Here is a 14,202-nt window from a genome sequence, read left to right on the forward strand (position 1 = left end):
TTCTGGAACAGTCTGATTGCCCTCAGGCCTTGAAGGGAGTGCCTCACTATCTCTCAGGCTGCGTCACCTGATACCTCGTCCCTAGCAGAGAGCATAGGCTCCTGGTAGAGCTGGGCTTGGCCAGGCTCAGGTAGAACCCAGCAGGATGGGGCTGACCAGAAGGGAGAATGCACTCTTCTCATTTAGATCTTACTGGTGATGCATCGGGATGCTGCTGTGCACATCTAGGCACGACAGCATCTTGGACCCCTTATGTTGGAGACTTTTATGAAGGTGGAGGCTCAATCCACCTTGGATGGGGCTCAAGACCAGTCTGTTCAGAGAGAGGGGAGAGTTCATAGAGAAAAGTCACTGGGAGTTTAAAAGACAAGATCAATGGCTTCTCGGGATGCCCAGAGGGTGACAGCTGCCCAGTGCCCACTTCCTCATTCCCTTCATTTGTGACTATGGAGGAAAGTCCACCAGTGGGCTTTTTGGACCCTTCTGTGAATGAACAAATGAATATACTAGCAAGCCCGCAGTGCCCATGCAGTGAGGCTCAGTGGAGTAAGGTTCATTATGGTGGCCTGTATGTTCCTTCCCAACCGCTCTCCTTGCATGATTCTAGGTCAAACAGCCTTCAGGCCTTTGAATCACATTTGAGATTGGGTGATTTTAATCTGGGCTTTAGTGGAAGGTTAAATCCCCTTGTTACTGCTGCTCCCCAAATTCTGCAATGCCTGGCCCTCGGTTAATCCCTTCCCTTCCCCCACCACAGGCGGCAAGCCCAGCATGCACAGAGCTGGAGACTGTGATGATGGACTGGCTCGGGAAGATGCTGGAACTACCAAAGGCATTTTTGGCTGAGAAAGCTGGAGAAGGGGGAGGAGTGATCCAGGTAAGGTGGGAGCTGTGAGGGCCACTTTTGGGATGCATGGGCTCTGCACAGGACTGTAGCCGCAGGTGGGGAAAGAGGCACTCATGCTTCTTGTTAGTTCCTCAGATTTCTCCTGGAGAATAAACAAAACCGAGCTCTTGGGAGAATTCTGGCTTTGGGATTGGCAGGATCTGGATTAGGATCCCAGTGCTGTCTTTCACTCGCTTCCCCAGGGCAGGGCACTCAGTTCCCCAGTTCCCCAGGCCACTAGCTATGGTAGATAGCACAGCCACTATCTCACAGCAGGTGTGTGGAAGTAACAACTACAGCAACTATTGTTTGTGTGGGGTTCCCCATCGCCAGCCACTGTGCCCAAGCATTTTCCAGGCATTAACTCATTTAATTCTCACAACAACATTATGCATCTTAATACCCCTTTTTACAAGTGAAGAAACATTTTAATAGCCCTTTTTACAGGAGAGGAAACTAGGGTCCAGAACATTAGGTAGCTTGCCCCATGGCTCCCAGCTATAGACTCTGTGTGGCTCAGAGCCTGTGATCTTCCTTGGAAGTGAAGCTGTGGCAGCTGTGACTAGGTGGCACAGGTGGCAGCTGTGATCAGGCTTCAGAGGCTATAAATGTTATTTGTCTTTGAACCAATCATTTACTTAAAGATGCTGCTGCTTCTATGCAGCAACTGAATTCATTCTCCTCATGTAACATGTATCTATTGAGAGTGACAGTGTGTCAGAGCTTACACCAGGAAACAAGATAGACAAAAGACAATCATGATGGAATTTCTATTCCACTGGGGTTGCAGGACAAATGGCACTGGGATGACTTGGACTTGATGCATTAAAAAAAAAAAAATTTCCTAGCATGGAATATGAACTATATTGAACCCAGTACTCTCCCTTAATCATTTTTCTCATGTCAAGTAGATGATAGTCTCATTAGGAAAGCATTGTTAACTTCGGGAAAAAGGGGCTTCCTTTTCAGATATTGTCTTCCACAAGGCTCTGAGAATTGGTGAAGGCCCATTCAGTGGATGAGAACAGTGAGGCACAGACTGGAGAACACCTTTGTGCAAAGCACGTGGCCACTGTGGCCAAGCGAAACTAGCAAGCAAGTCTCCCCACTTCCAGTCCTGTGAATGAGCAACAAGACTGATAATTTTATGTATTTGTTTCTATTGATGTTGTGACAAATTTTGTGGCTCAAAATAAGACAAACTGATTATCTTACAGTTCTGTACATCAGAAGTCTGACCTGGGTCTTACTGGGCTAAAACCAAAGTTGACACCTTGGAGGCTCCAGGGGTGAATCTGTTTCCTTGCCTCTTCTGACTTCTAGAGGCTTCCAAAATTCCTTGGCTCACAGCCCCATTTCCATTTTCAAAGCCAGCTGTGTCCCATCTTTCTGACCTTTCTTTTGTAAACCCCAAATGTCTGAGATGGGTCTCAATCAACTTAGAAAGTTTATTTTGCCAAAGTTAAGGATGCGTGCCTGTGACACAGCCTCAAGAGATCCTGACGACATGTGCCCAAGGTGATTGGGCACAGCTTGGTTGTATACATTTTAGGGGGACGTGAGATGTTAGATGTACATTGGTTTGGTCTGGAAAGGTGGGACAATTCGAAGCAGGGAGGGGGCTTTCAGGTCATAGGTAGATAAGAGACAATTGGTTGCATTCTTTTGAGTTTCTGATTAGCCTTTCCAAAGGAGGCCATCAGATGTGCAGCTATCTCAGTGGGCAGAGGGGTAACTTTGAGTTCTGTCTGTCCTTCATCCAAAAGGAAATTCCTTGTGAGGGAGGCATGTAGCTTTTTATCTTAGTAGCTATCTCTTTTAGGAATAGAATGGAAGGCAGGTTTGGCCTAAGCGGTTCCCAGCTTGGCTTTTCCCTTTGGCTTAGTGATTTGGGGGTCCCAAGATTTATTTTCCTTTCACACTTTCATGGTCGCATCTCCTTGTGACCACATATAAGATAAGAAAGAGGGTCTCCACTTTTAAGGACACATATGATTGGATTGGGTCCTTCTAGACAATCTGAGATAATCTCTCAAGTCAAGGTTCTTAACTTAATCACATCAGCAAAGTCACCTTTTCCCTGGAAGGGAAACAGTCACAGATTCTGGGGACCAAGACCTGGAATCTCTGGGAATGAAGGTGCATTAATCTGCCTACCACATCCAGTGTGCTTCAGAGTCATGGAGGCAACTTGCTTATAATGCCTATTCCTAGACTCTGGGCCAAAACATATGAATGCTAATTCATCTGGATGACACCCAGATTCCTGAATAGGCCACATGCCGGGACTGATGACTGCCTTATCCATGACCCACAGGCCCTGTGGCCAGGCTCAGAGTCATCCCTCCGTGTACTCCTCCTTCGCATTCTTTGGTTATCTCTTTTTCCATCAGACATAAGTGATATTAAATGGGGAGCTGATGGAAATGAAATGTCAGGCACGGTGGCTCACGCCTGTAATCCCAGCACTTTGGGAGGCCAAGGCAGGCAGATCACCTGAGGTCAGGAGTCTGAGACCATCCTGGCCAACATGGTGAAACCTTGTCTCTACTAAAAATACAAAAATTATCCAGGTGTGGTGGCGGGCACCTATAATCCCAGCTACTTGGGAGGAGAATTGCTTGAACCTGGGAGGCAGAGGTTGCAGTGAACCAAGACCTCACCATTGTACTCCAGCCTGGTTGACAAGAGGGAAACTCCATCAAAAAAAAAAAAAAGAAAGAAAGAAAAGAAAACGTCAGCTGTGTTGTAAGCAAAGCTTCAATACGTTGCTGTGAACTGTACCATTCTACGTAGCAGCAACAATGACTCAGCAATGATTCAGCAAATGAATCATGCTTCAGTCCCAGCACAATTTTCTTCTGGTCAGTGGGTATGCAGCTGGAGAAGCCTCCTTGGCCAAGATCACAGCAAGGATAGGCTGTCCCAGGTGCCCTTCCAGTGAGGGGAGGGGGCTACTGCACACGGTCCCCAGCCAATGCTCTGTCGGCTGCACTTTGCCTTGGTGAGGGCCAGATGGCTTTCTAGCCTCTGGGACATCAGTCCTGATTCTCCAGGGGACAGAGGGCAGCAGCACTCAGGGACCCAGCGGGACAGCTGCGCACCTGCAGAGGGCGTGGTTTTGATTCCAGGCAAGGGCATGCATGGTCTAACCCTTTACAAGAGGCCTGGATGTTGGTGGCCGACTTACTTTTACTTTTATACATGGGACAAGGTCTACTTTTCCGTCTCTTTTCCATTTGTTCCCCTCATTTTTTTTTTTTTAATTTTGTCTTGTTTTTAGATGAAGTCTCATTCTTGTCGCCCAGGCTGGAGTGCAGTGGCACGATCTCGGCTCACTGCAACCACTGCCTCCCAGTTCAAGCGATTCTCCTGCCTCAGCTTCCCAAGAAGCTGGGATTACAGGCGCCCACCACCATGCCTGGATAATTTTTGTATTTGTAGTAGAGACAGGGTTTTGCCATTTTGCCCAGGCTGGTGTCAAACTCCTGACCTCAGGTGATCCACCCACCTTGGCCTCCCAAAGTGCTAGGATTACAGGTGTGAGCTGTAGGAGATCGGTCAGAGTGGTGGGAGAAACTATAGGGAAAAGGAGGAGGCCTTCTGAAAGGTCAGAAGGCTCTGCAAAGCTCCAGGGCAGAAGCTGAAGGCCGCTGTTCTATAACCCTGAGGCAGAGGGCAAGGAGTAGGTACAAGGGAGTGTAGGGGAATTTATCTTGGTCAAGCTTGTTTGTTAGAAGTTGTCCAGGAACTGACCTTGGAACATCTTTGCACGTGACATTCCCTGAAAGGGGAACAATAAATGTTAACTATCTACACGTTGTGTTTGCTCCAGGTTTTCAGCATTGTGCTTGCACTCAATAAAAGCAAGCTGCTCCAGCTTCTCGGGGCTGCTCTCTGGCCACTAGAGCCAGGCAGTCACTTAGCTGCTCTTACACTGCATACCTGTGTCTGAGCACTCATTTCATCCATTGGCCAGGGTCTGCAGGACAGACCCAGCAGTGAGCCACTGCACCCAGCCTGTTCCCCTCATTTTGACCCTCCCTAGCATTTGGTGAACCCTGCTGATCCAAGACTCAGCTCTGTGCAGTGCGGAGATTTTTCTTCTACTGTATGTTAGTCATTGTGGGCCACGTCACTCTTTTTCAGGGACTTCAATTTTCCACAGATTGGGTACCTCTTCCATGATTTCTCTCTTTCTTTTGATATTTCCCTTTTTTGTCATCTTCTATATTTTAGGAAGCTTTTCATGGTTTTCTCCACATGATTATGTGATTATGGACCTGGTGTGGTGGCTCACGCCTGTAATCCCAACAATTTGGGAGGCCAAGGTGGGTGGATCATTTGAGGTCAGGAGTTTAAGACCAGCCTGGCCAACATGGTGAAATCCCATGTCTACTAAAAATACAAAAATTAGCCAGGCGTGGTGGCATGTGCCTGTAATCCCAGCTACTCGGGAGGTTGAGGCAGGAGAATCATTTGAACCCAGGAGGTGGATGTTGAGGTGAGCTGAGATCACGCCACTGCACTCCAGTCGGGGTGACAGAGTAAGACCCTGTCTCAAAAAAAAAAAAATATATTGTTCCCTTTCCACCTAGATACTGGACATTCGTGGTAAAAATGAAAAGGCACAGGAGCTTTCTTGTCATATTCCCTGTGTTATTTCAGTATCTACAAGTGAATATATGTATACAAACAAAATTGAAATGATACAACACATACGGATTTTCTGCATGGTGCTTTCCTTATCATTTTATTGTGAGCATTTCCCACTATTTAAATATTCTTTGAAAAAAGTATTACTCCATGATTTTCTATGATGCATCACAATCTATATAAATATGTAAATAATACCTAAGATACCTGTGTTGCATCAAATTTTCCATTCTTATAAAAAAAATTTTGGAGGACACCCTTTAGGATGAAGTGCAACAATCTTCCAAGATGATCACCTTCCTCCCGGGACTCTCCTGGCTGTATTCATGTTTAACATTCATGCTCCCCACTAAATCCAAATGGAACAAAACAAAAATTGAAGCATTTCTAGGTCATTGCTTCTTATAACAAAAACAATTTCATATTCAATTTTTTTTCAGCAGATGATTCCTTTAATTATATACTCCTCAAAAAAACTTATCAATCCCCCATAATATAAGGTGTGTCTATTATAATAAGAGCTACTTTTCATTGAATAGCAATTATGAGCTTGGCTATGTTTTAGCCTATGTCTTGTGCTTTGTGTTATTGTCTTCATCCTCAAAATATTTATGAAGATTGATTGCATTATGGACAATCTTTTTCATGGATGAGGATATTGAGTCCCAGAAAGTTAGTAGAACATGCATAGCAGCAAAAGTGAATTAAAGCCAAGGCTAGTAGGAAAGACAACCAGAGTTATGACTGTTACACCAGCTCATCCCTGACCATAGGCTTGGGTTGGTGTCCAGAGATGTGCATGCTACTATGGGCTGCATTTTCATTTCATTAAAGACAACCTCATTTTTGAGAGACCATACAAGTCTTTAGCATTTGGGTAGGAATATTCCTGGCATCTGTCAGCCCCCGCTTTAACACAATCTTCCTGTGAGCCCAATCCACTCAGTCTTTTTCTGGATAAAAGGAAGAAATGGGATCTGTGTTTGCCACCGGAAGCTCACCCTTCCCAGCAGACAAGGCTGATTGTCTGTAATTGGTGAGGCCCCAAAGAGCACAGGAGCCTGGTGACAGCCTGTGAGCCAGCCTGCATTATTGATCCCCTCAGAGCTGTAATCACAGCTGTGGGCGTCAGCGCAGTGATGGGTGTCTGAGTCAAATGGCAAACTGTCGTTGTGAGGCTGGACAAATGTGGGCTGAGAAAATGGTCTCTTAATTGGGTTTTAAAGCTCTTGTGGAAGAAAAGCCAATTTTTTGCTTTGAAAAAAACAGAAGACGAAAGGACATTTCTGCTCACGGCATCAGCAGCCGGAAGCGTCAGACCTCACCAGCATCCCCTCCTACCTCCCGAGCAGGCTTGCCATGGCAACCTTTGTCTGCTGCTATCGCGCGCAGAGCCATCGTTCCTGCTCTGTACCACACGTCACCCTCCCCGTGCTTCTCTCCGCTAAGATCTGCTGCCAGCAAAGTGCAGAGAGCTCCACCTGACATCATGCTTGAGGCCACCAGGCCACCCTGGTGGCATCAGGGTGGTGTGGTTCTAGATGTGCTACTGACGATTTGCTCCTTCAGGCTTTTAAAACATCGTTTTGTTGACTTAAGAAGGTGAATTTTCTCTTAGGACATGAACTAAGCTCCCCCATCCCCCCCCAGAGAAAAGCCATAATGAGTTGTCATGGTGATTCAGGTGATTCATGGTGATTCACGGTGACTCATTTCATTAGAATGTTCAGAGAATGAACACCTGTGTTCCAAGGCTTCAAGCAGAGGATAGAATTTAGCCGGGGAAGCTGCAGTCACGCCTGCTTGTCAAGCATGAGAACAGGGAACCGTGCCTTCCACTAGGCTTTTCATGTTACATTTCCAATGAGAATGGGTGGGACATGACAAACAAAATGTGTGTGGGGGCAGATAGGGGTACAGGAGGAAATCAGGGAGAGGAATGATGGGGTGCATAGGAGAAGCGTAAGTAAGGTATAGTGCCTGCTCTCAGGGAGCCTGGGTTTCCTGGGATGGCTGATTTAGCTTTGCCAGCCGATATTGTTTTCTCCCCTTCTCTCTCCTCTGGCCAAGGTTTGTAAACCTGGCCTAAAACAATGTCTAAAATAATTGCTCATGAAAATATAGCCTGAAGGAAATAAAGTACCCATTTTTGATGCTGAATTAAGAGAAGCATATATCTGTATATTTGAACCCATCCATTAGTGCTACAGAAACATGAATAAATGTATTTATCTTTCAATATTACTGTCTCTCCAAAGGAAGTGGGTTGGCTCAAAAGAATAAGTAAAAGTAGTGTCAAGGCAAAATCAAAATGAGAAATCAGGGTCAATGAAGAGAGCATCGAATGTTAAGAAGAGGGGTTAGCATTTCTACTTAATTATTTTATTATATATTTCTCTGTAAAAACCTATCATGTTATAAACTTTTTCAGAGTCAACAAGAATCTACCTTCTTTTATTTGCCCTTTCTAATGTCCTTTCATACTTGCCGGTAGATGGGTTTCTTCTAGGACTTACTTAAGAGTGAAGGTGCTCGCCGCCCCTACCTTTCTAGGCCCATGGCACCCTAAAAAGCGCAGGTGTGGGCTCACTCCTAACCATGCCCTACCTAGCTGCTGATTTGGGGCAAGTTATTGAGCCTCTCTGCACATCTGTTTCCCTACCTGAAGATGATAAAACCCAAAAATGGGATTATTTTTACAACTTAAATGGGATAACATAGCAGGCCCTGAATCCATTAGTTTGCCAGGGGTGCCCTAACAAAATACCACAGACTGGGTGGATCGAAGAAGAATTTCTTTTCTCATAGTCCCGAAGGCTGCAAGTCCAAAATCAAAGTGTCCACAGGGTTGGTTCTCCTGGGGCCTCTCTCCTGGGCTTGCAGATGGCCACCTTCTCCCTGTGTCCTTACATGGTCTTCCGTCTGTGCACCCACGTGTCTGGGGGCTACATTTCCCCTTCTTTTTATTTATTTATTTTTTTGAGACTGGGTCTCACTCTGTCGCCCAGGCTGGAGTGCAGTGTTGTAATTGTGGCTCACTGCAACCTCTGCCTCCCAGGCTCAAGTCATCCTCCCACCTCAGCCTCTCGAGTAGCTGGCACTACCAGGCACGCCACCATGCCTGGCTAATTTTTGTATTTTTATAGAGACAGGATTTCGGTATGTTGCCCAGGCTGGTCTCGAACTCCGGGGCTCAAGTGATCGACCCTCCTCTGCCTCCCAAAGTGCTGGGATTATAGGCAAATTTCCTCTTGTTATCAGAAACATGTCAGATTGGATTAGAGCCCAGCCATGTGACCTCATTTTCTTTTAATTACCTCTCTAAAGAGCCTATCTCCAAATATGGTCACACCTGATGTCCTGGGGGTTAGGGCTTCAACACATGAATTTGGGGGGACACAATTCAGCCGGTGTCATTAGGAATCAAAAGAAACCCTTTAAGGCATCTCTTAGTCTCAGGGAAAATGCACCCCTATTTTATAAACAAATGCAAATCGCTCTGTCCGAGTGAATATGAACGCAGAGTCAGGCTTGCATGCTGCTGCCCTGGACCGTTCTCCTCTGATAGAGACAGGAGCAGTCCTCCTAGGCCAGGCTGGGGGCAGTCCACGAGGAGAAGCTCTCACAATACCTGGCGCAGGGAAGTGGTCAGAAATGTTAGCTGCTGCTGTTACACAAAATAGACCCACCAATGGCAAACACATACTAACAGCTGAAGTGGTGGGCTCAGGTGTCAAAAATATTAGGTTTCTCCTAAGCAAAGGAGAGTGAATTTTGCCATTTCAGACTCATTTTAAGAGAGCTATGGACACAAAACAATATGTCTTCCAATACTGTAGGTACCACTGCCTTCGCTATGTTTGGGATTTCATTTGGACCTTCTCTTGAATTTAGGGAAGTGCCAGCGAAGCCACCCTGGTGGCCCTGCTGGCCGCTCGGACCAAAGTGATCCATCGGCTGCAGGCAGCGTCGCCAGAGCTCACACAAGCCGCTATCATGGAGAAGCTGGTGGCTTACTCATCCGATCAGGTGAGTGTATTGTGGGAGTATCAGCCAAGACTTCAAGACCTGAATGTTTGGTTTTATGTCAAATTCAAACCAAACCAAACAGCATCCTTCCAAATCTAAGAACAGTTCCTCAGGTATCACTAAATAGAGACCTGAACTACAGGGAAGGGGTGGATTCTTGGGTGGGAACTGGATAGATCAAGTTAAGAAGGAAATAAATGTGTGGAGACATCACCGTGACTGGCTCTGTCACCTTTTCTACCAGTGCGGACTTACGTTGTGATTATCTGGCCTTCCGAGCACCACTGCAGAGAAACTAGATATGGGGATCAAAGTCCTGGGCCCTAACTGCAGCTTTGTTATTCTGTGATCTCAGGCCCCTGGGTAGGGTCAAGTGGGGGCTGCAGGGCAAAAGGTGGCCGGCTTTCATGAGAATTGCCTTTCCTGAGAATCTCTGAGACAGGATGGATCTGCCACAGTGCTGATGCCTCCTGGCTGGTTTCATTCCTCCAGGCACTGTTTACTGAGCTTGGCCACCAAGCTCCCCAAGGCTCCACAGTCAGGGGGCAGGGCACAGATTTGAGCCTAGGATTTCTTAAGTCCACCTCTGGGATCTACTTTCCAGGGTCTCGCCGCTTGTTCTTGAATTCAAACAAATGAAAAACTTCATGAATATTGACCCAGCGCTTTACCCTTGTTAGTGCCTGATACTTTAAACTTAAAAGCAAGATTCAACAGGAACAGAAACAACTCCAGGAAAAAAGGGGTCTCACGAAGGTGCAAGGGAGAGGGAGCAGTCAAGAGCAGTTCTGCCTCCTGTGCCGTAAGAGGGACCTTGTGTTTGCAATGTTGGCTGCTCTCTGCGGATCCAGGGCCTGGTAATAACTGCATGCACACACCAGTACAAATCCAACTCTGCTGTCTTCTTTCCAGGCACACTCCTCAGTGGAAAGAGCTGGGTTAATTGGTGGAGTGAAATTAAAAGCCATCCCCTCAGATGGCAACTTCGCCATGCGTGCGTCTGCCCTGCAGGAAGCCCTGGAGAGAGACAAAGCGGCTGGCCTGATTCCGTTCTTCGTAAGTTCGGCAGCACTTGTGGCTCCTGGCCAATAAGGTGAAACCCCGTCTCTACTAAAAATACAAAAAAAATTAGCCGGGCATGGTGGCGCATGCTTGTAATCCCAGCTACTCGGGAAGCTGAGGCAGGAGAATGGCGTGAACCCGGGAGGCGGAGGTTGCAGTGAGCCGAGATCGCGCCACTGCACTCCAGCCTGGGTGACAGAGCAAGACTCTGTCTCAAAAAAAAAAGAATTAATCTTTGAGAAACGCTTTTTACCTCCATTTTTTTTTTTTTTTTTTTCTGTCAATTCAAGTTACTTCCCAAGTTACTTCCCATGAATAGCTAACGTGTGACTGGGGAAGTCGTGGCGGATATGATTTTTATGTAAAATTTTATCCTAATCTGGGGAGGTCACAGAGGAGTCGGGAGCATAAGCAAATCAGTGTAATGTGGAAGGACTGACATGGCTCAAAGTTAGCACACAGAGCAAGGTGACAGCCAAGACATTTTGAAGGATGCAAAAAGAGTCTGCCAGTGGATCAAGGTGTACCTGCCATCTTATCCCAAACGTCTTATCTTTCTCCATTGCGTTCATCTCCACGGTCCATACAGGTTTGTTCCTACATGTGTTTACTGCTTCCTTCTTCCTAACAGAATGTGCGGGAAGGGAAGGTCCATTTGAATCCCTGCGTTATCCCTAGCTCCAGAAACAGTGCCTGGCACTGAACAGAAGCTCAATAAATATTTGTCAAACAAATAAAGATTTGGAAGAAAGATCATTCAGGTAGAAAGATCTCCCTTAAAATTCCCACAAACAATTTCAGTACAATTTGAATAGATTCTATTTAAATAAGGTGAATTTCTTTGAACCTATAGTGTCAATATTAAGACTCAGAATACTCTGTCTAGGGAAAAATAAATCTATCAAAACACACTCTTTAAGGTTTCAGGAATGAAAACAATGCAGGAAACATCACTTAAAATGTTGAGAAGATTGTATTTTACAAAAATTTCAAAACTCGTAAAATAAAAAGACAAATGCTGGCAAGAACCACTTATAGCATATGTCATAAAGTAAATCTTAAAAAGAAGGCTTACATATCAATAAGCAAAAAGGCAACATTCCAGTGGGAAAACATGCGAAGTATATGAAGTCAGCTTCATATATAATCACAAAAAACTAAGAAGAACACAAAACCGATTCTGATCCTCTAATAACCAAAGAAATGCAAATTAGTTGCTGAGAGAGGTATGTTAAAATCTCACACTACGAGTGTAGATATGTCTATTTCCACTTTTTATATCTGTTAAGTTGTGTACATATTTTGAAGCATATTAATTTGGTGCATACACATTTAGAATTGCCGTATCTCCCTGGTGAATGATCGTTTATCACTAGGAAATGCCCTTTATATCTCTAGTAATGCATTTTGTCCTGCAGCCTACTTTGTCTGACATTGCTGTTAATTATATATGTTTTCTTGGCTAATGTTTGCATGATATAGATATTTTCCATTCTACTTTCAACCTCCGTGTTCATTTATATTTAAGATGTATCCTGCGAAAGCAGCATTGATTATTGCTATTTTAAAAATTTGTTTTTAAAATCCAGTGTGATGATTGATATTTATTTTGTTCATTTACACTCAAGGTAGTTATTGATACATTTAAATGTTATCTACTGTCTTACTATTTGTTTTTTAATTGGCCCAACTATTATATGATTGCTTTTCTCTATGTTCTTGCCTCTTCTTGGATTAATTATTTCATATTATTCCATTTTCTTATCTCTGCATTTTCTTATTTCCATTTGGCATCTTTTCTTTTAGTCTGTAGAATTCCCTTTAGAAATTTTTAGTGTGAATTTGATGCAATGAATTATCTCAGTTTTGTTATTCTGAAAGTGTCTTTACTGTGCCTTCACTTTTGGAAGATATTTTTTCTGGGTATAGAATTCTAGAGTGTTTGGTAGCTAGTTTTATTTTTGGTACTTTGTATAAGTCCGTTGAATTCTTTCTTCCATGATTTCTGTTGAGATATCAGTTGTAATTTTAATGTTGTGATGATGAAGAACATATAAAAATATGACATTTCCTCCTGTGCTGCCAGTGGGGGTGCTGCTTGCTTTTTGTCTTTGTTTTACTGTGATACAAGGATAATTTTCTTTGTATTTACTCTTCTTGGATTTCACAGAACTTCCTGAATCTGTAATTTAGTGTCTCTCCTCAGTTTTGGAAAATTCTAACCTATTATCTTCCCAAAGTTTGCCTCTCTTCATTTCCTCTCTCCTCCCATTCTGGGACTCTGATTATGTATATGTTAAATCTTTCTGCAGACTGCCATACATCTCTTATGCCCTTTTACATATCTCACATTCTTTTTTTTTTTTTTAATCTCCAAGCTTCGGTCAACTTAGTTACAATTTACCAATTAATCTCTTTAGCTATGCCTAGCTGATAAATATGTCATGTTCATAATTCTAAACATTAAAAAGTTTTAACTTATTTTATTTTATTTTTTTTGAGACAGAGTCTTACTGTATCACCCAGGTTGGAGTGCAGTGATGCAATCTTGGCTCACTGCAACATCTGCCTCCCAGGTTCAAGTGAGTCTCCTACCTCAGCCTCCCGAGTAGCTGGGATTACAGGTGTGTACCACCACACCTGGTTAATTTTTGTATTTCTAGTGGAGACGGCGTCTCATCATGTTGGCCAAGCTGGTCTCAAACTCCTGACTGCAGGTGATCTGCCTGCCTCGGCCTCCCAAAGTGCTGGGATTACAGGCATGAACCACCGTGCCTGGCCAACTTTTTATTTTGAAATAATCGTAGATTCATAGAAAATTACAAAGTTAGCACACAGAAATTCTGTGTACTAACCCTTCACCCGATTTCCCCTAATTGTTCCAACTTTTGTAACTATAGTACCATATCAAAGACAGGAGACTGACACTGGTTCATTGTGTGTGTATAGGTCTATGTCATTTATCACAAGTGTCGATTCATGCAGCCACCATGCCAATGAGAATACTGAAATCCTCTAGCACCACAAAGGTCTGCCTCTGCTACTCCCTGATAGTCACTCTCACCTTCCTGATCTCCTACCATCATCAACCCTTGGCAATCACTGATATGTTTTCTACCTTTACACTCTTGTCATTTTGAGAATGTTATGTAAATGGAATTATACAATATGTGACATTTCAAGATCAGCTTTTCTCACTCAGCATAATGGCCTTGAGATCCATCCAAGTTGTTGCATGTATCAATAGTTTGTTCCTTTTCGTTGCTGCACCACAGAGATTTGGTACCATATTATCTATACTACAGTTTGTTTACCCATTCATCTGTTGAGGGGCATTGTAGTTGTTTCCATATTTTGGCTATTACAAATAATACATCCAGGAACATTAATGTATAGGTGTTTGGGTAGACATATGTTTTCATTTCTCTGGGATAAATGCCTAAGAGTGCAATTAAGGGTCCTATGGTAGTTGTTACATTTAATTTTTTTAAAAAAGAAACTGACAAGGTATTTTCCAGAGTGACTGTATTATTTTACATTTCCATTATCAATGCTTGAGAAAATCAGGC

General features: G+C 44.1%; 1 protein-coding gene across 3 annotated transcripts in view; it reads left to right on the forward strand.

The window, feature by feature from the left end:
- DDC (dopa decarboxylase) overlaps positions 1 to 14,202 on the forward strand; it is a 95,401-nt gene that overhangs the window by 22,458 nt on the left and 58,741 nt on the right. Inside the window, exons 1-4 of one of the 3 annotated variants that reach the window (XM_054559180.2) lie at positions 7,201 to 7,504; positions 7,801 to 7,901; positions 9,437 to 9,571; positions 10,484 to 10,627. In XM_054559180.2, coding sequence (XP_054415155.1) covers positions 7,887 to 7,901; positions 9,437 to 9,571; positions 10,484 to 10,627 — 294 coding nt within the window. In that variant the 5' untranslated portion in view covers positions 7,201 to 7,504; positions 7,801 to 7,886. Of the gene's footprint in view, positions 1 to 757; positions 878 to 7,200; positions 7,514 to 7,800; positions 7,902 to 9,436; positions 9,572 to 10,483; positions 10,628 to 14,202 lie in introns of those variants that run through there. The other 2 variants (XM_054559179.2, XM_024249767.3) reach the window with 2 other exon arrangements.

The sequence above is a fragment of the Pongo abelii genome, chromosome 6, assembly GCF_028885655.2.
Source record: "Pongo abelii isolate AG06213 chromosome 6, NHGRI_mPonAbe1-v2.0_pri, whole genome shotgun sequence".
NCBI lineage: Eukaryota > Metazoa > Chordata > Mammalia > Primates > Hominidae > Pongo > Pongo abelii.